The 20,587-nt window shown below is 48.1% G+C and overlaps 1 protein-coding gene across 2 annotated transcripts; it reads right to left on the reverse strand.

Annotated features, from left to right (window-relative positions):
• Nucleotides 1–7,201: 7,201 nt before the first annotated feature.
• LOC113996794 (D-beta-hydroxybutyrate dehydrogenase, mitochondrial) lies at nt 7,202–20,573 on the reverse strand. Of its 2 annotated transcripts, none has more exons than XM_027738072.2 (7): nt 20,467–20,573; nt 19,158–19,289; nt 16,053–16,125; nt 14,517–14,627; nt 12,212–12,353; nt 10,413–10,565; nt 7,202–9,040 (listed from the first exon to the last, which is right to left on the reverse strand). In XM_027738072.2, the coding sequence occupies exons 2-7, from the start codon at nt 19,238–19,240 to the stop codon at nt 8,571–8,573; spliced, it is 1,032 nt and encodes a 343-aa protein (XP_027593873.1). In that variant the 5' UTR covers nt 19,241–19,289; nt 20,467–20,573; the 3' UTR covers nt 7,202–8,570. The 2 variants fall into 2 exon arrangements, with proteins under 2 accessions (XP_027593873.1, XP_027593874.1); XM_027738073.2 differs by lacking the exon at nt 20,467–20,573 and adding an exon at nt 20,042–20,171.
• Between the last annotated feature and the right edge of the window lie 14 nt (nt 20,574–20,587).

Consider the following 20,587-nt stretch of genomic DNA (forward strand, 5'->3'; position numbering starts at 1 on the left):
CAAAACAGTTGTGACTGAGGTAATAACAGCATTCCCAAAGCAAAATCCCCTGTCTGCCCGCTGCTCTCCACCGCAGTGCTACAGGAGCTCCCGCGAGCTCTCCAACCGCACACGGGATCAGAGCTGCCAGCTCAGCTCAAAGTGCTGCCGAGAGTGGAGCCTAAAGAGTGTCTCAGCCAAGCCCTAAAAAAAGCTCATCTGCTTTCATCCTCACTCTGGTCTAACAGACATCCACAGGGCCCTGGGTAATTCCTTGTGGATTCCCTTTCTCTCTGCTGTATCAAACCAGGATGAATCCTGTCAAAAAGCACGTTTCAAAGAACTGTGCGATCCTGGCAGTCCCATCTCCACTTACTGGTATCTGGATAGCTGGGAAAGAGGCAGCACTGGAGCAGTGCTTTCCAGGAGCAGGAGCTCAGCCCGGTAGGCATCCCCTGGAGATGCCAAGCTGTATCATGCGTCCTGCCTCCTCAGAGACCTGGCTATCAGGTGGGCTGGGAAACTCCATCCATTTCTGGGATGGCATTAGCATGCCTGGATGGTTTTTTCTAAAGAATTACAGAAGAGGGGAAACAGCAGTCAGAAGATGCAGTCCTCCAGGCCCCAACATTTCCTTGGAATGGGAAAGAAAAATGCCCGGTGTTATTCTCAGACACCAGGACATCTGCCTGCTTCTGCCTCCCTGGTGTGACCCCCTGCACGTGTCAGGCCACACCACCGAGCCCAGCCCAGGGCCAACTACGGCCCTCTTTGATCACAAGAAGCAGCAATAGCAGTAAACCTGTCATCCCATGGACGGACAAACAGAGCAGCAAAACAAACCCCCAGTGCTGCTGGGCACCCAGGGCCAGGTCAGCTCCTGGACATAGACCTTGGGGTAGTAGGAGAAGCTTTGGCACAGGCCTTTGGAGGGAATGGAGCTGGTGACCCTCAGTGCCATGTGGGACGTGTGGCATTCAGATGGATTGCACGTCCTGCGAGGGCATCACACCCCAGACTAGCACGAGCCTTTCTGCTCAGCACAGCTCCAGAGTGGCCACATCTAGAGGAAATCCCCCAAAAAATCATGTTGCTGTTGCTTTGTGCTCCACTTTGAGGAACTTCTGAAGGATTTTGGCACGGGTTTCAGTTATAGTACAGACCAGAGCACGGCTGCAGCGGGTCAGAAAGTCACAAACACATTTGTGCACAGAATCCTGCCATGATTGGGTAGCCAGGAGCGGAGATGTGTGGCCACAGTAGCCAGGGCCACAAAGAGCCTTTCAGGGTGGCCCTGGGGCTCAGCCCTGTGGTGCGGTACCAGCCCGTGCATGGCCAACAGCACTAGTGTGGGGCTTGGCTCTGTCTGTGCTTTGTGCCAGCACTGAATCGTCTCTGGCAGATGTGTTGCCCCTTGTTCTCATCTGCCAGGGCTGAAAGGGGTTTTTCAGGGTTTGGGGATGATTGCTCACCTCCAGCCAGCACTCAGGACACCCAGCTGGGCCACAGCACCGACAGCAGGCAGCTGGAAGGACTCTGGGAGGTTCAATTCAAGGCAGGCATTTTGGAGACAGCCTGTCCTCCCACCCACCACCCCCCAGCCCTCCTGTGGCAGCCAGAGCAGGACACACACCCATGCCCATCCTACAGCAGGCTGCCCTGTAGCCTCCTCAAGCTGCCACAGTGTCCCTCATTGGCACCCCTGCCACATCCCTGTGTGCCCATCTCACCCCACAGCACCCCTGTGCTGTGCTGCCCCACCACACACCCTCCTACCGCTCCTGTCAGCACCACAGTCTCAGTCAGCTGAGTCCAAGAGGGAAACCTGCTTTTAGAAACAACTGGGGAAAATAAAAGCCTACCAACCTCTTGAGAGCCTGGGAACCACTTACTGAGTCCACCCCTCCTGCCACCAGAAATTCACCCCACTAAGCCCCTCGCTCATTAGTGCTAGAGCATGGTTGGAAGTGCATTGATCTGGTCAGAATTAGCCCAAGGGATCTCTCAGGACCTGAGAAATAAAGGAGAGGTTCAGAAGGACTTGAGGGATGACAACGAGAAAGGGTTACATCCCTGGGGATGCTGCCCAGGCATCATTCCAAGCAGGGCTGGGCTGGGTTGTGCTGGGGTTTGGCCCCCTCTCTGCTGTGCAGAACTCAGCTTTTTTCTGGGTGAGCTGGTGGTGTTGCTGGTGGGAAGTGCTGCTCCACAGCAGGTGAGCTCCTTGTTGAGGGATTCAGTGCTAGAGAAAACTCACGAGTAACAACCCAGAGAGGCAGAGCTGTCCCACAGCATCGGCAAAGGGAGCACAAATCCCGGTCTCTTCCTGGGGTGGAAGGTGATTCCCTCATCTGCAAAGGTCTCTGCCAAGCATAGCTAATTCCCATAGAGCAGGATGGTGTCCAGAGGAGCTTCAGGGAAAGTGCTGGAGATCCAGAGAAAAGCAGCTCCCTCCACTCCTGCTGATCCAGCAGCCTCTGCCGTGTGCCAGCACCCAGCCCGGGGCACATCCCCGGCCACAGGGGACAGAGAGCACCTCTCGGCAGGGACAAGCTCAGCAAGGTCAAGAAGCAGAGGCAGGACAAGGAGGGAGGTGGTGACCTCCTGGTGCTACTGGGACCATTCCCAAGCGCAGCAGGTTGAGCACAAGCGGTGTCAGGGCTGCCAGGAGCATCCCCATTGGAGCAGATCATCCCTTGCCCCTGAGTGCCACTCTTGCCCTGAGCAGGATCATGGACGCAGTCCACTGGAGAGAGGGGAACAGGCAAGGGTTGTAGGAGTGAATCCATCCCAGTGAGGCTGAATACCAGTATCCTCATCCCCACTCTGGGGATGGAGAGCTGCGATGGGGCTGAAATGGAATCCTGGGCCATGGGCAAGGCAGGGAACCCCACTTGGGGCTGGCCAGGCCCTGGTGAATCATCAGGGAGTAAGATCTTTCTCTGGTTTTAAACTCATTGCAGATTCAGAGGTGACACATGAAGAATAACTCAAAGCTTCTGCTGAACCAATCTGTAGCTTTTCTGGTCTCTCCTTCAGACCAGTTATAGTTTCAGTCTCATGACAAGAAGTCTCAGTTTCACTGTGTGGTGGATTGGATCCTGCTAAACTTTCCCACAATACCTCCAAGATCCCTTGATAGGGGAAGCAGTGAATACTCACCCTGTGTTCATGGATACAACAGAAACCTGCTGCTTTTTGTGCTAGTAATGCCCAACCCTGGCTGGGCTGTCTGGGATGCACCGGCAGCATTCAGACTCCTAAGGCCTGAAAAACTGGCTGGGAGTCTCTGTGGCAACATGTTATCTCTCAGGATTTATGGTCCATTCTGCTCCAGGCAAAGTCAGAAATACCACCACAGTGATCACTCCGGATATTACTGCATTTTTATGCAACTGCTCTGCCATTCACAGCAAAGGGAGAAATGGGGATGGGAACATTTACATTTTCACCCCCAGCTCCAGCAAGGAGCTTTCCAGGGGTTTGGTGTGTGGGTATTCAGGGAGGGGGAGAACAGTAACATTGCATGTTACTTCCCAGCATGCAATTCTGGCTGGAAAATACAGTAACATTATGCTCAAGGATGAATACCTTGAATACCTCACCTCCTCCCCCACAAGACCAGGAGGGGGATTTTAAACTCATAGGACTAGACTCTTGGGAAAGGCAAGACCTCTCCTTGGTCTTGCCTGGCCCCATATGTTGATATGTTACCCCAGGGACCAGCACACTGAAGCTTGTCAGAAATGCAAAGGGAGGATGGGATGAAGCCCCTGCCGAGGACTGCACCTGTCTGGGGTGGCTGCAGTGAGGCTGTGCTTCCCAGGGCACACTCCTCAGCACCACAGATACAAACTGGTTTGTGGGTGGGATGATCCGCTTGCTGCACGGCTGTGCAACCAGGGCACCCCCACTGTGGGAGAGCTCTGTCTCCCCAGGATTCATGTGGGAGGTGAGGACAGGTCTCCCAAGCTTTTCTGCTAAAGATGTCTCACATCACACAAATAATTGCACAACGTTATTCTAGGGAAGGGAGGGGAGAGGATGACTGGAGGAGGCTGCAGCCAGGTCCAGTCCCTCTTCCAGTTCCTTATGGTGGTAGAGCCCCAGGAAGACAGGACTCATATCTGATAGGGACAGATGCTGACAAAAAGGCATCTTCAAATAACCACAGACAAAACACTGTGTTAGCAAAAATTACTTTAAGATAGCAACATACATGTTAGCCAGACTCCTCATCCCTGTGCTTCCCACAGACCACAGTGAGCTGCCTGCTGGCTATGGAAGCAGAGCAGCCTGCTTTGTGGTTTTCCAGGCAGTCCTGAAGTCCTGGAACCCTTTGAAGGCAGAACATGGTAGGCAACTACCTCCACCTCTCTCTCACTGGTTGCAAGGGAGCTGCAAGATGACATTGTGTGTCCCTCTCTGCCTGGTGGGGGGTGGAAGTCCCTGGGAACACAGGCCAAGCTGGCACCCTGTGTCTGCCATCACTGCCCTCAGGGCTGACAGGGGTGATGCTGAGCCTGCTCCAGGTAGTCAGTCCCTCTGGCTGACAGGGTGGCACATGTGCTGCCCCCTCTGACTGCCCAAACTGGGGCATATTCACAGCATCCCTTCCACCCATCACCCAGTGAGGGTTGCAATGCTCAGGTGACAGGTGCTGATGAGCAGGAGTGGCACTGCCAGCACTGCCTGCCATCCCTGTGACAGGTGCACAGGCTGATCTTGGCCTTGGCGTCTCCTGCTTCATGCACTCATGCAGTGAGGAGGAATTCACTGTTTGCTGCTCTAGTGGTACCAGGCCAGCACTTCATCTCACACACCGAAGTACCAGCTTAATTCTGCAGCATCCCAGGGCTGCACAGCAAGCCCTATGTGGCTGTTGGGAAAGAGGGAAGAGAAACCAGTGCAGTGCTCCTGAGTGGTATCTCCCTGGGTAAGCGTCATCAGATCTGTGAGTTAAGCTTATGATTCCCTTCTTGTTTTCTGGGAAGATACTTTCTTTTCAGAGCCATAGTCCCCCAAGTGCCAGCAGCTGCACATACACTTTGCAGCAAGGCCCTTTGGCTTCAGTCCAATCTCAGAATAGACAGGGATTTGACTTGTAGCTCAGCAACTGAGGCACTCATATGTTTAATTGAGGATCTATTTAATTGTTATGTTTAATTCAATTGGAGAAGACACCCTGTGCTCAGCTGTTTAAAACTGCCTGAACAGGAGTGGTCCTTTCCTCTTTTCTGTTTCTGGAGCAGTCCTGGATCCAAACTATCAGCCCAGGGCCTTAAGTCCCAGCCAGATTCACAGGGCTGACACCCGGGAGGCAGCCTGGGCCAGACCTCTGCCATGATATCGGAGCTGAGGCACGACACTGGGACCAGCTGTCCCAAAGGTGTGTGAATTCCTGGCTCTGACATGATCTTCTGTTTAACTGGGAATCCCTGCACTTCATCCAGATAATGTGGCAGTAAAGGGTCACAAAATGTTGGTCTCAAACACAGCACTCATCACTAGGAGCAAAAAGTTCTGAAGTGGGTTTCCACATTAAGGCTCAGAACAAGATGTAACAGCTGTAGTTAAAATTACCCCATCTCTGCTGCCTCCCACCACCCAAGGGAAAGTTATTTTTAACTCCAGGTTGCCCAAGGGCTGCTGCACAGTAAGATCTGTTGTGTGGTTGCCAAGGGTCTTTGCCTGGCAAGAAATTTGGGAAGAGAGAGCCCTTCCTTCAACCAGCTGGGATCAGTCTAGAGCCCAAGGGTGGGCACCCTGCAAACTGACCCCTCCAGGCTCCCCAGCTCCTCCTGAGGGAGCAGAAGCTCCCACTGAGGCAGTTCTGGAAGTGTAGAGGACCAAGTGCCTGGCCAAGTCCTCTTTTGCTATGCTTTTGTTCTTTTCAGTTTTCAAATAAACTTGGGTTGAAGCTATTCCAGGAGCCGCAGTGGCACCGTGCAGGCAGGACCTCGAGTGCACCGAGTCAAAAGGACAGTCATGCAAAACCAGAGGGGATTAGCTTTTAATGCGCTTTTCAGGGCAAACCCTGAAAGCGTGGGATTGCAAAGATCCCAGCAGAAAAACTAGCCAGCTTGCTGCCCTCCTGACAACAAATCTGCTACCAAACTCTCCCAGTGTCAGGCAAACTCACACAGAAACACTGGAAGAGCCGTGGATGCACAGGAGCACCCCATTGCTTCCCCATCATATGTGACCACGCGTTACCGTCACATCTCCTCCGGCCCTGGCACAGTGGCACAGCTCCAGAGCTCCCTGGGGGCACCTCATGTAAGAGTTCAGGAGCCTCCAGAAGAGATGCCGTGTGCATGTGAGCACAGTTATCCCTGCTCAGCTTTGTCTTTGGGAATGAATGTGGTACTGTTCAGTGCCTGCTACGCTTGCTCTCAGGGGTCTCTGAGCTAAACTGAGATAACCTGGCTGTGCACTCGTTTTTTTCCATGTCTAACTTCATTGATGTCTCTATTAAAAGCCAGCAGTAAAACTGGGAGCTAGCGTGCCAGGTGGAATTACATGATTTTTTTTATGTTACTTAGCATTTTAGGGCTGAATTTTTAGACTACCAGAACTTTTCTTAAAGGCTTTTCTCTCTCTGCTGCATCATGTGCAGCAGACATTGTTATCCAGGTGTTTTGCTCTGCCTTGCAAGTAGTCCTTGTGCCTGTTGGGTCTCTTGTGGTTCATATTCTTATGTTTTGCCCCAGAGAAAATTCCATGTATTGATAAAAAAGGCAATACAGCCTGCACCACAAGATGCAGCAACCACAGCTGAGACTCTGGAGAAAATCAGAAAGGTCTGGAAACTGTCAAGTCTCTCCCAGGGTTTTATTTGGGATCTGTCAGTGACCTGTTCTGTGCCTGCCCTGCTGAATCACCACCACAACCCTCCCCTCTTCAGAGCTCAGTTTCCCTTCCTGATCCCTTAGGAATAATCCATAATAATGCTCTGTAATCTGCAAGAGTCTGCTACAAATGCAGGTTTAAGAGCTGCGAATACGCAGAATCCAGGGGTCGGGCATGTCTGTCACGAGAGGCAGGACACATCTGGTACTCCTGCAGAAGTCTTGCACTATCCAGCACACAGACATGCAAGACCCAAAACTGCAAATGAACCTCTGAATGCTGTGTAGGAGGAACAGGTGTGAACCTCACCACTACAGAACATGAGCTTTCACCTTAAATATATAAAAAATAAAGAGAGGAAGGCTCTGAATTTTGTTACCATTCATGTATACATTTATTAAGCCAAAGGAGTTTGATCATGTCATTGTATGTTACTAGAGCATGTGAGATCTTTTCTTTTTAACTTCACTAACAATGGTTATTTAAATTACTTTTTATTTTTGCCTTTCAAGCTTAAAAAAAATTTACTCTTTCTGCATTCTCCATGGAAGGCTCTTTGTTTTTTTTTTTTTTCCTTTTCTTTTCTTAAAGTACAAAACAAATATTCCTCAGACATGTAAACAACCATAATGGAAATGAAACTGCTTCTAAAGTTAACTTCACTGTTATGGACGTTCTGATAGATTTATGTCATGTTGGATGTATTTCAGCTCAGTGACTCCTTCAGTGGAAGTTATCATCACCTGCACTGCCCAGAGGCCCTGGTCAGGGTTAAGGCCCTTCTGTGCAAGGTGCTGTACAAATACTTCAGTGTAACTCTGAGGTCCCTGGTAGAAGGGCATTCACTCTTGTGACTATAACCCTCTCTGCTTCCCCCTGCTCCACCGTGTTCCTCACAAATTACAGGAGCTTGAATGAAACTTCTCCAGGCTAACTCTGGAGCTGATATTCAGCTACTGTTGAAGAGAAATGTTACTGCAGGCCACTCCTGACACCTGCAGTCCTGTGTGTAAAGCTGCTCACACTCATGGGAATGCTCATATGAGTAAGAAACCCCTGTGGGGAAGGTCTACAGGATTGAGTCCCTGGATCATTGAACTCCTTTGCAAGAAAGCATGCAAGAAAAGCAGACTTGTTCCTTTTCTCTAATGTTTCATCAGTATAGCTCTAAGAGAGAAAGGGACGGGGTCAGTTGCTCAGTTTCAGCACCTTGAGCATTTTGAGTTCTGATCCTCAAATTAAAGAAGTCTCTGCTATGCCTTGGGCTACTATGACCAGGCCTGGAAAAGTCAGTTGGACATTCTTTGTCATGAGGAAGCAGTGGTTTGCCATTACAGCACGGAAGGACTCTCTTTTATGGTATGAAGGCTGCACCCTAGGCAGGAATTGTGAAGATTGTGTTTGGCCATCAGCAGAAATTATTCTGAAAACACTTCAGAGCAATTGCAGTTTAAATAATGATTATAACTTCATATTTGAGGTGAAAAAAGAAAGAATTATGTGAAATAAATAGCAAAGAATCATTGCCTCTGCACAAACGTAACATATTCCTGCCTATGAGGCATTTCCTGCAAATTATTGCCCTTTAGGTTATGTCTGATATTTAAATGAACCCTTTAGAGCTAAAATACAGTACTCTGAAATGAGGTTAGAAAAATTTAAAAAGGACTAACGGGAAGTGTGTACAAAGCTCTCTTTAAAACCAATTTCCCACCTGGGTAGCTTACGAGTGTGAGGCCTCAGTAGACATAGAGCCGATCTGCGATGGCAGCAGGCATGTGTGTCATGATCTGCATGCGCAGCCACCAGTAGTAATCCATGGGGTGGTAGCGGGTGTAGGGGGCGGTGGCGGTGAGGGCGTGGGCGACGCTCTCGATGACGGGCGAGGTGTCCCTGGAGCCGCTGTTGCAGTAGCTCTCCATCTTGCTGACCTGCTCATCAAAGTACTTCCTGCCGTAGTCCTTGCGCACGATCTCCGGGAGCTCGTCCCACATTTTGTCGGCGATGGCTTTGATCCGCTCGGGGCTGTACAGGTTGGTGCCAGCGATGAAGTTTCCGGGCTCCACGATGCTGACCATCACTCCCTGGGGCTGCATCTCGTACCGCAGGCAGTCGGAGAAGGCTTCCACGCCGAACTTGGTGATGCAGTACGGGGAGCGGGCAGGGCTGCCCATCCGACCCATCATGCTGCTGATGTTCACCACGCGACCTAGGCAGAGGCCAGGCAGAGCACAGCTGAGCTGTGGCACCTGACCCAGGGCAGACACCTGGCACACACCACCCAGCAGATTCCTGAACGCGCATCCCCCTCCTGCCCACTGCACAGCTGTGAGGGCTGCCTGGCAGACCTGCTCACGGCTCTACCTGAGCAGAGCTGTGCTATGCAACAGCCTTCAGGCAGCAGAACAAGCCCAGTGCTCGTGCTCCTTGGCTCATTATACCTGAGGGAACACATGGTGACACACAAAGCTCAGTGCTGTGGGGAACACAGAGAGGACTGGACAGAGCCAGCACGGTGGGAAACAGGATTGCTCAGCAGCAATTTGGACTGAGCCCAGTCAAGAGGAAGCAGGAACAAGGAAAGTCTCTGGCACCAAAACTGAGCTTGTTTATTTGCAAATCAAAGGCACAAAATCCAGCAGCCAATGGTGGCTCACGGGAACAGATTGCTCCTGTACCACAAACAGGCAGAGCAGTTTAAGTCCACTGCACCCTTTTCTGTGTGACAGCTTATGGCTCCAGGAACAGAGATGGGGCTTTCTCCTTTCTAGAAGCCATTCATTTTGGCTGAGGAGAATGCTGGTAGGAAGCTGTGGATGCTGTAGTCTAGGCGGAGGTTGCAGTTCTCTGCACTTCTTGTCAGTGCTCGTTACTAAGTTGTGTTAGAAAGACAAATCTTGCCCACAGAAGTGGGTACTCTTCCATGTTGGAAGAAATGCTGCCCAGGCCACATCCAGCCCAGGTCTGCAGCAACATCCACAGCATTGTTAATGCCTGTGGATGCCTCAAGTGAAAAATATTCTCATTTAGTCGGGTAGTTTGCCCTAGTACAGGAAAGGTTTTGCTCCTTTATGAGACCCACGCAAGCTCCAGGTCTGTGTGCCTTTGCTGTACAAATCCCACCTCTCCTACATTACAGACTCCCAGAGCCAACAACTTCCCTGCAAGAAGCTTTTTAAACTTCTGCTGCCCACCCTGCAGCACTGGCACAGCTGTTTTTTCATATAGCAGGGAGGATTGCTCCTGGCATTTAGTACAGTTTAGCACATTATGGTGAGCTGCAGCTTCTGAGCAGGTAAAAGAAGGTATGATGGATTAGATCTTGTGTGGGATGTTGCAGGACAAGGTAGCAGAGATGGGAAAGAGAAATAACTGGTTTTCAGGCCTGCTGCCTTGCTGTGTAACTCAGAGAGGTCAGGCAGTCCCTGTGTATGCTGGGGGCCATGTTCTGTCTATAAAGGTAGGGAGGTGGCCACTGGTGCAGAGAGCAGTGCAATAGACCCTTCGGCCTCCAACACAGCAAGATGTGGCTGGATGAGGGACCTGCTACAGGGAGAGCCAGTCAGGAGGGGATCACTCACCCTTTGACCTCCGGATGAGCGGGAGGAAAGCCTTGGTGGTTCTCACAGTGCCCCACAGGTTCACTTCAGCTACCTCCATGTAGGTGTCCATGCTGGTGAACTCAACTTCCCCGAATGTGGAAATCCCAGCATTGTTAACCAGCCCCCAGAGCCCTACAAGACAAAATCAAGCACCTCTGTGAGACTAATGAGAACAGGTTGGTAAAAGCTTTGCTAATAGATTATTGAATCACACAACAGAGATTTTCATTATGTCTTGTACTGATGGAAACCAGATAGAAGACAGTCCAGAGCACACTTCATTCTCCTGAGCAAATATAACCACAGCTGGGATCTGACTGTACCACCCAGCACTGCAGCCACAAATACTGTGAACAAGGTTTCCTGGGAAGTTCTGAGCCAGCAAACAGAGAACCTCAGCCTTGTCTGAGCTGTTTCTTTGCCACTCTATATTTTTCCATGGTGATTATTTAAAAGAAGCAAAATAACAGTCTCTAAAGGCAAATAATAAGAATAGGAATGACCTTGTAAGAAACAAAAGAGTAATTCTTTCAAAGTGAAATCCCTTCTGTCACCATAAGAACTAGAATGTCTGCAGTGCTGGAAAGGAGAATGTAGGCATGGGTGGGCATGCATGCCATGGCCTATCCCGTTTATTCTGCTGCAACCAAGATGGCAACAACTGAAGCTACCTACTCATTTGGCATTAAAAAGAAAGACTGAAAAGGAATTTTGAATAAAATCAACTCACTTCATAAAATATTCTAATTGTACAGGAAACATACTGAGAAAGGTCTAAGAAAGGCTTCTGTCTGCTGCCCTCAGAAGCAGCAATTTCATCCTGGCCTGGGCTTGAGAACATAGGGCTAGAAAACTTAACTTTTATAGAAGATCCACACATAAAAATTAAATATAAAGAAAGGCAAAAGAAATAGGTTTATGCAAAATCCAAAAGTAAACATTATTGGTTGTTCTGCTTTTAAACAACCTTGTGTTGAACATGGATGTTCTTTAGGCGAAAAATGTACTTCATCAAAGGGTGGAAAGGTTTCAGAAATGTATGAGAAATGGGGATTTTTACAGTACTAGAGCAGAATTTGTTGTCATCACCTCAGCAGAATGAAGTAGGCAGGCTAAGAAAGTCTGTTACAGCTACCCCCTGAACTCGAAATGTTTGTATCTGCAATGACATTAATGATTAGCTCAGATGGCTAAAGAATGGTGCTAATAAGGCAAAGGCTGTGGGTTCAATCCCTGTATGGGTCATTCACTTAGGAGCTGGACTCGATGGTCCTTGTGGGTCCCTTCAAACTCAGAATATTCTGTGAACTCTGTAGTGATACTCAGCTGGCTTCATGGGAAATTCTTTGGAAAACCTCTCCATTTCCTTTGCCTTTTGAAAGAGTGGGGGACACATTTCTATTGTTAATCCCCAATCCTTGGGCACTGGGCAGGTTTTATGACATAAAGGGAGTCACAATAAACTTTAGTTCACAGGAACAAAGCACTAATCCCAGAGCCCTGAATACCACTCTGGTTTCGGCTAATGTCCCCCACAGGAGCTAGTGGAGAACAAAGCAGTTTCCTTTGTAGATGCTGTCTGAAGAGGGAAGCTGCTTTCTGATACAGAACAATATTCAAACAGGCCATTTGCTCTGCAAGGCTGCTCCTCAAAGCTCTGTGATCATCACATCAGTCATGTGATCAGCTTTTGAAATATACCCTGACAATGTTCTTGGAGCCCAGGCGAGGGAGCTCCTGCCCCCTCTGTGACCTCAGTGCCCATGCCACGCACTCACCTTTCTCTGGGTCCTGCAGGCTGCTGTTCACGTGCTCCACTGCTCGGTCCACTTCTTTGCTGTCACAGACATTGAGCTGGACCGTTCTCATCCGATCGCTCTTCATGTTGTCCAGTACCTTGGAGCCACCCTCTCCCTTGTCCTAGAGGGGAAGAAAGTGCTGGTTTGAATCTGGCCAAAGAGCCTGTGTAGAATATCAAATGCATGGCAATCATCAAATCAAGCCAAAGGCTGAGCAGGGCAGCCACAGAGTAACGAGGACAGTCCTGCGGCCCTAAGAGGAAGGGGAACAGACAGGGCTGGTTCTGCAGAACACCATTCCTCAAGCACCTCCATCTGACCGTGAGCCTTCACCAAGTCAGCTGGTAGAAACTGCTTCAACCACCAAGCAGCCAGAGCTGATGTGCAGCTGTGCTGACAAAAACAAACCCATGAAAATAACACTGAAGTTTCACAGTCATTTCCTCTATGTCAGGGTTAGGTCAAATATACCCAAGCAAAAGATGATGCTTCTTACTTCTACCTCCACTTCCATCTAGCATCTAAAAACACACTAAGCTTTTTCTGCCACTAAAATCAGCACCAGCAATTATCACTCTCTGATCAGAATTCTGCTTATGGTTTTGCTAGTGAAACCTGTGGCACAATGAGAAATCAGCTCATTCTCCTGAGTTGTTTTTGTTCTACAGAAAGCATATGGCCTGAAGACACACAGGAGGCCAAGCAGTTAGCTAAAGAGCTTTGGTATTTTCCAGTGTTTGTCTGATGACAACTGCTGTTACCAGTCTTGCCATGACCACAGAGATTTTGAAACATGGGATGGAAATCCAGCTAAAGAAGCAAGATTTAATTACAGAGTGACACTGTAAAGCTTTCTGCTGATTTTTTTTGGAGGAAGTAAATATTGATCAAAGCCTAAAAGACTTAAGGCATGCTGCTGCATGTCAGTTTATGGTGAAATTGTGAGAGGCCAAGATTTTCCACTAACATGCATTCAATAGAGTACTGAAGACAGCAAAATGGAAAGGAGATTTCAGTGACAGATAGACATGCCCACTGAAAACTGGGTCTTTCTAGCAGCTCAGACAGAGGAAGTGAAACTCAGAAGTGACTTTGCAACTCTGAAACTTTTGGCTCCTGTCAATGTAGAGGCAGGCTACTACTCTGAACTGTGTTTTTAAAGTATGGCTGTGTTCTTATATTCTCTAATGTTGATCTTCAGTTACAAAATAGCTATCAAAAAAGTACTCATCTAACCTTTCTCTTGACCCCTTTTGAAAGGCAGTTTGTAACCAGTGTCTGTTCTGCTGTAACGCCTGTAGAGGGAGCCCAGCTAACAAAGAAATCCTTGACCCAACGCTGAGACACCACAAGGCACGGAGCTATGGAGACAAACACTTCTCTTTTGAAAAAATGCAGCAGAAATAAAGTACTAATTTAAGCAAAACTTAGTAATAATGGAAAAAATTACAAGTAGAAATAATACTGATAACATCAAAGAATACCTGGCAAATTCTCTTTAAATAATATCACTACTGAAGATACATTTATGGTGATGAGTGAGCTAAAAGATTAGATCAAAATAACTGACCCACCCCAGGATATCCTGAGGAGTAAGTTTGTTTCTGTTGGGAAATAGCCATGCAGCTAAAGAAAGCGCAGTGCTTCATAAGGAGACAGAGGCTAAAGCTCTCTCCTGTTCCCTATGACCAGGCATCTCTGATGGCCACACAGAGCACTCCTGCAGAGCGTATCAAGGCTACATCACTAAGCTCTTTGAAGCCTGATTCTGCTCTCCTTTGCACTAGTGGGACTGACCTACACAATGATTTCAGGAGACCCTCAATACACACCAAGGCATGGCTGTACTCATGAATGTAGAAAAATATGCTCATACCACATGCCATAAAATCACTGGTGGCTTGGTGTACGTCACAATTATTCAAAATAAACCCTGCGTAACTATGTATGGTCTGAGAGCAGGGCCAATGGTCCAGACTCAACCTGAACCCCAAATTCTCTTATGGCTAAGCCTATAAAGTTAGATTTGGGGTTCCAGTTCATCTGACATGGAATAGACCACAATGTTGTGATTTAAATAAGAACCTCCCTAGATACTGTTCAGTCCTGGTTCTGGTCTAGGCCAGGTTTTGCTCTCTGAAATTCAAGCAGCCGTGTCTTTTTGGCTATCACCCACCCTCCCTCTCCTAGGCAGAAAGCTGTGCAGAGAGGAGAAGGAAGACTGGGTTTGCTATGTGTTGGTGCACACGCCACAGGTGAAGAACACAGTTTTTGTTTTCCCTACCTTTTGCAGGCAGCCAGCGTAAATAATAAAGCCTTTTTCATGGAGGTGCTTGGCCAAGTCAAATCCAAATCCTGAGTCACAGCCTGTTATAAGCACAGCTCTGCTGCCAATCTGCAAAGCAAAACAGAACAAAACACACTGGAATTATCTGAAATCAGTGATTTGCAGTTCACAGAACAAATCATGTCCTTGGCCAGGAGCAGCCTGTTCCAGGGATGTTCTCTACACTCTTTGCCGGCTACTGCCACCCAGTGCCTCCTGAAGACAAAAAACGAAGGTTTCATACTGAGTTCACTCCAGTGAGGCAGGATCGCTGTCCTCCCAACACAAAGAGGAGTTTGGCACCTCTGGCAACAGGCTCCCAAGGCAAATAGATCAAGCAAACCGCCATTCTCTGGCAGTTCACATTCATCTTGAAATCTGAAAGTAAACCAAAGAGTTCCCAAGACATGTTTTCCCTTCTTCAGGAATTGTTTCTGTATGCTTAAAGCATCCCATGCAGGCCATAGGAAATTGAGAAAATTTGACTGAAGAAAGGATATGGATTAATCTTACTGACTGCTCACTTATCTTTTTCTCTGTAGCACATGAACCCTCTAGTGCTGGGTTTTAAAAGCTAAGCAGAATCAAGTGGGGGTAATATTTAAAATTAAGACCAGTTGGTCATCAGTCTTTTTGTTTGGTTGGGGTTTTTTTGCCCTCTTATTTTTCCAACTTACAATTTAAATAGAAGTATACCTCATTCCTTCTCCAAACTCCTTCTTCTAACCCAAAGAGAGGCAGCACTTAAGTGACATGCTAAAAATTGCATGGTGAATCAGACAGTCCAACAGCAACATTTGCACATCCAACAAAGTGGGTGGGATTAGGTGATAATTACTTGAAATTCATTCCAACTCATCTCTTTTAACAAACTATAAATTTGGCTTTCCCCAGCATACACAAGGACCAATCAGGGTCACACTGGGTGTCATGCAAGGATCATATCTGAGTTCCTCTGAGACTCTGTTCCAGAGTTATGGAGCAAGCTGTGCATGTTCTAGCACCGCTACAGTGCTGAGTTCTGTGCCACAAGACAGGCAAGAGGGCAAAACACTCCCCTTCCTTTTGTCTGGCACTGTTCCTGGCAAGTCAGCACCTTCAGAGAGAGGGCTGTTAAAGGGGGCCACTCTCCAGATCAAGTGGTGAGGACACACTGATTTATTTACATCTCTTTAGACAACCATACCCCAGAAAGAGTGCTTTATTAAGAACCTGTCATGCAAATTCCCTCTGCTCTAAGGTGGAAGATTTCATCTGCTGAGTGAGTTCCAAAAATAGAAAAAGCCCACTCGTATGATTGTTTATTTCCATCCTTAGCAGTGTGTACCGTGCTACGTCAATGGAAGCTGTGATAGGAAAGAATGTGGAGTATGTTGGAGGTTCAGCTTGGAGTCTCTCTGGCAAATCAGAAAGACAGATTTGGTCACCAGGCTTCAGAGATTTTAAAATCTCAGCTCAGCAGAACAAATTCTTGGAAGTCAAACTCACACTCACCTGATCGACTTCACTTGCATAAGAGCGGCTGCCACATGGGGACAAGAGAGGGAGGAAAAATTTCTGCACAGGCCTGTTAAAAAAACCCAAACCAACAGAACAATCAAGCATGGGATATCTTGTTCATACCTTGCTGCTGTAACGTGCACATGAAAAGGAATGCATGCTGCCTACATACATGATGTAGGCTGTCCTTTGAGAAGACAGAATCCAGTTCTCCTTAGTCTGAGTCTGTGTGTTTCCTACAGTATGAAACATTTGTTTCTCCAAAGACCTTGATGCTATTTCCAGCTGCAAGAGCTGTCTGGGTATTATGAAGAATTCTAAAATAGCTCCTGGTCTGAAGGCACAGAGTTGCTTCCACCCACAAAATGGGCAGTGCAATGTTTGCATTTTCAACAGCAGCAACGCTCTCACTTAAGGGTTACGTGAAGTTGGGATGTGAGAAGTCTTTCACTTGTTTGATGAAAGTATTCTGCTGTGGTTTTGTCTCTGATACCCAGCCTGAGGTTGAATTTCCTTGGATATATCTCACTGCTTTTACACACAGCTCCACCCTTCTGTCATCCTGGATGACACTTCTGCAGTGTCTACCCATTAGATACTCTTACATTTTATATCCCCTCTTCGCAAGTGTTTAAGCTAAGAGACATCTTTGAGCAATACCTGCCATGCAGATGTGAAGCTCCTCCGCACAGTACGTCTGACTCCCAGGAAGATAAAACATGTTCACAAAGACAGACCAGAGCAAAGCAACAATGCCTTCCAGGGAGTGAGATTCTATTTAGAAAAGCTGTGTTACCAGTAGCATCACTCTGTCTTAGGTCTTGCCATCATTCATCAAAACTGGGCTCGGACAACACACCAGAGTGACTCCAAGCTCTGTCTTTGCCAGCCACCTCTCTGGACTTTATCAGCTGTTTCATTTTTGCTTCAGGCACTGACCATTGCCCTCCTGGAGCCTTCTGGCCTTCCCTTAAACTTGCTGTACTTCATCTACCCCCAGCTCCTCTAACAGCATCTATCCTTCAGCAGAGCTTATCCTGCAGGCTGCTTTTCTGTCTTCTAAGTGAATTTGCATAATCATTCACAATTATCTCCAGCTCAGACATCACGGGTGCTCCCAGGGTGACCTGTGCTACACTGCACAGCAGCTTGCAGACACACTGGCTTCTGAGCCACATCTTGGGAAAACAAGGCTAGAAAAAGGATCTGTGACGGCAGCAGCCTTGAACCAGAAGGAAAAGGAGCTGGTTTACATTTAGGCAATGGTGTCCACTCACCCTCCTGCAACAGTTTAGCCCTTTTTCTAACTTAGTGTCACAAGCCAAATCTTGAAATAGTTACAGCCAATTTAATTGCTGCAAATGTCAGTCCCCAGGCAAAGTGTGTGCTAACATCACTGACCTGCAATCCTGGACTGGAACTTTTACCTCAACAATAAGCTTCTTGGTGTGTCCTAAAGTGCCCAGAAATGTTCATAACATTTCTTTTAGTTGCGTGAACTTGTTTTTTATTTTTCAGTGTCAAGTCTGGTCCTGTTATTTCACTGCAGAGCACTGATTTTCTGCACTCAATTCACAATAACCTGTAGAGAATGGCTACTATATTTATTGACATTCTGCCTACCTTGAACCTGAAGGCAAGGGTAGAAAGTGGATGTTGGCTGCTGATCAACAGGAACGTCATCAGCAGGAATGCCATCAGCAGGAACAGCCACAAAGCATGTGAGCCCCTACACTGTACATGAACGTACCAGGAGCCATTTTTGTCACTCTGCAGGACTGAGTTCTAGAGACCACAACTGAGACTTTCAGAATACAGAGATGGTCCTCAGATTGAATCTGTGCTTGTAACCATGCATTGGCTTTTGTTCAGTTCCACCAAAAAAAGGGAGCTTGAAGAGTCAAGTATATAAATCCTGCCTCAATGCATTAAGACACTGGTTTAGTGACAGCACTGCCTTTCAGATGAACAGTTGGATTTTCATTTCAGGTTTAGCAGCTTGTGGGGACTTGCAAATGCAACACATTTTTGCCCTGAGTACAAGACGCACAAAGCACAAATACACAATAAGCAAAACAGAAGGAAGAAAAAAAATATGCTGAAAATTCTTTTCTCAAGTTAATAAAACATTAATTCGTATTTTAAAGGCCACAGCAGATTCTTGCTGGTGAGCTTTGGTGTGTGTGGAGCAAATAGGAGATAAAAGTCTGTTTGCATAGGAAATCTCTAACAGCTTAGCTATCTACAACACCCTGTTACCAGAGCCACCCTCGACCCTGATGGTACTGGACACCCCTATCAACAGCAGTAGAACAACATTGGAGGTGGCAGTTCCTGTTTAGCAGGCCATAAGCCACTTTTAAATGGCTTATGTACAATTAGTGGTACACACACCACTGTTTGGGAACTCCGCTCTAAAACAAAGCCAGGGAAAGCACTGAACTTCCTCTGGATTTGGACTGGTAGAGTTCCAATCATATAGCAATTTAAACAGTGGGGTTTTCTTTCAGAAATTAGAATTAGATAGCCAATTTTCTGCATGTTCAGAAAAAAAAGGGTTCATTACTCAGCCCACCTCAATTTCTCACTACAACCTCCCCTCTTAACTTTCTCACTTAATGTGATTCATCGCCTCTTTAATGAAGTCACAGAAACATATGGCAGTTTCTTGCACTGCAGCAAGGCCTACTTGCTGATATTCAAGAATAAATCCTTGCTGGATACTTAATTAATGCTCTACTTCACACCTTTTTCACTGCAGTGTGGAAAAAAAAAAACATGTTGCCAAACCCTCCTTGAACATAGAGTCCATCTCCTCTGTGCTCAGAGCAGTGACTGAGCACTGGCACAGGTTGCCTGGGCAGGTTGTGAAATATCCACTCCTGGAGATACTCAAAAGCCAACTGGACACAGTTCTGGGCAACCAGCTCTAGGAGGCCCTGCTTGAGCAGGGGAGTTGGACCACGTGACCTTCAGAGTTCCTTTCCAACCTCAATCACCTTGTGGCTCTGTAAATAAACTGCCCCACTGAAATCAAATGAGTCTTTGGTGTGTGCTTTACTCAAGATCTCATGTCTGCTTGTCCACCAAGTTACTTACCTAAAGCCACTCCCTGGGTCCTTGAAATTAAGGGCTTTCCCAGAAAAGTTTAGGAGAGGCCGGGACAGCTTGGTAGCCAACATCCTTTCAATTAATGCACTCTACCAACAGCAAGACTGTTCTTCCTTAGCTCTGCAACACAAGATAGCAACTCTGTTTTAGTTGCTCAATTATTTTGTAAGACATGCTGACTCCATGTATTTCAACAAGAAAATAAAGTCCAAAGGAACTCATCTTTTCCCTTTGCAGTTCCTCATGCTGAGATAAACAGCTCAACCTTGAACCGCTTCAAGATGCTTTTAAATAAGGAAATGCATTATAAGTAAAGTACCAAGCAGAGAGGCATCTAAACAAAATGTGAATTTCTCCTTTAATGCATCTTTAATTGTATTCTCTGAAACAGGTAAAAATTAAGGTACTTACATGGAATGTACTATTCAAGTGAGCTATATGAAATAATTTTAAACTAAAATATAACTTCAAGTCACAGGTGATGTCATGTTACATATTTCCAAAGGAATCCTTGGGCTTTACAGTTAAAGATACGTTTCTTTGCAATTAAGTAGCTGGTTACACTGGACTAAGCACAGGGAACCACCATTAAACTCACTACAGGGTGAAAACAGCTAAAGAACAAGACTTAGTTATGGAAAGTCAATTTCAATCACATTTATCTTGGATGAAACTGATCCATGGCACAAAAAAAACCCCAAACCAAAACAAAAACATTTCCCCAGCTTAACGCACAGCCTCCTTTATTGAAGCCGAGAAACGGGATCTAATTGTTAGGGCTTGTTTGCATCTCTGCCGAAGGCTGGGCCGCCGCCGCGGCAGCTCCGGGGCCTGCTGGGAGCCAGGCCCGGGCTGAAAAACAGCGGGATTACCGCAAAAACAGCAGCGGCGGGCACCGAGCTGCGGAGGGAGGGAGCGGTGCGGGCTCAGGAGGACACGCTGGCTTTGTTAATCCTCAGAAATCCCGGTGGTTTGATCCAAGTTTGGAGCTCGGCTGGTGCCCCGCGGTTTTTTGCGAGAAGGTTTGCAGGGAGCGGGCGAGGCGCGGGGTCCCCGCGGGCCCCCCAGCCCGGCCCAGCCCCTCTCCGGGGCGCGGCTGCCGCGGCCCCGAACGCGGCCGAGGGACCGAGGGGGCGCGGCCCGGCCCGGCCCGGCCCGGCCCGCGTGGGGCGCTGCGGGCGGGGGCCGCGCTGGGGAGATGCCGGAGCCCCCCGTCCGCCGCGGGCAAGGTCGCCGTGTGGATCGGCTGTCAGGGCTCCACCAGGGCACCGCGACCCATCCCCCGCCCGCGCGTTACCTGGACCGGCGGCTGCCGGACGCTGCTGCCGTTTGAATGAGGCTGGGCCGGGGCCGCGGTGCCGGGCGCGGCGGGGGGCGGGCCGGGGGCAGGGCCGGGCCGGCGGCGGCGATAGGCTGCG

This window comes from Pipra filicauda, unplaced genomic scaffold, assembly GCF_003945595.2.
Source record: "Pipra filicauda isolate LSUMZ 115617 unplaced genomic scaffold, ASM394559v2 scaffold206_size1356665_pilon, whole genome shotgun sequence".
Taxonomy (NCBI): domain Eukaryota; kingdom Metazoa; phylum Chordata; class Aves; order Passeriformes; family Pipridae; genus Pipra; species Pipra filicauda.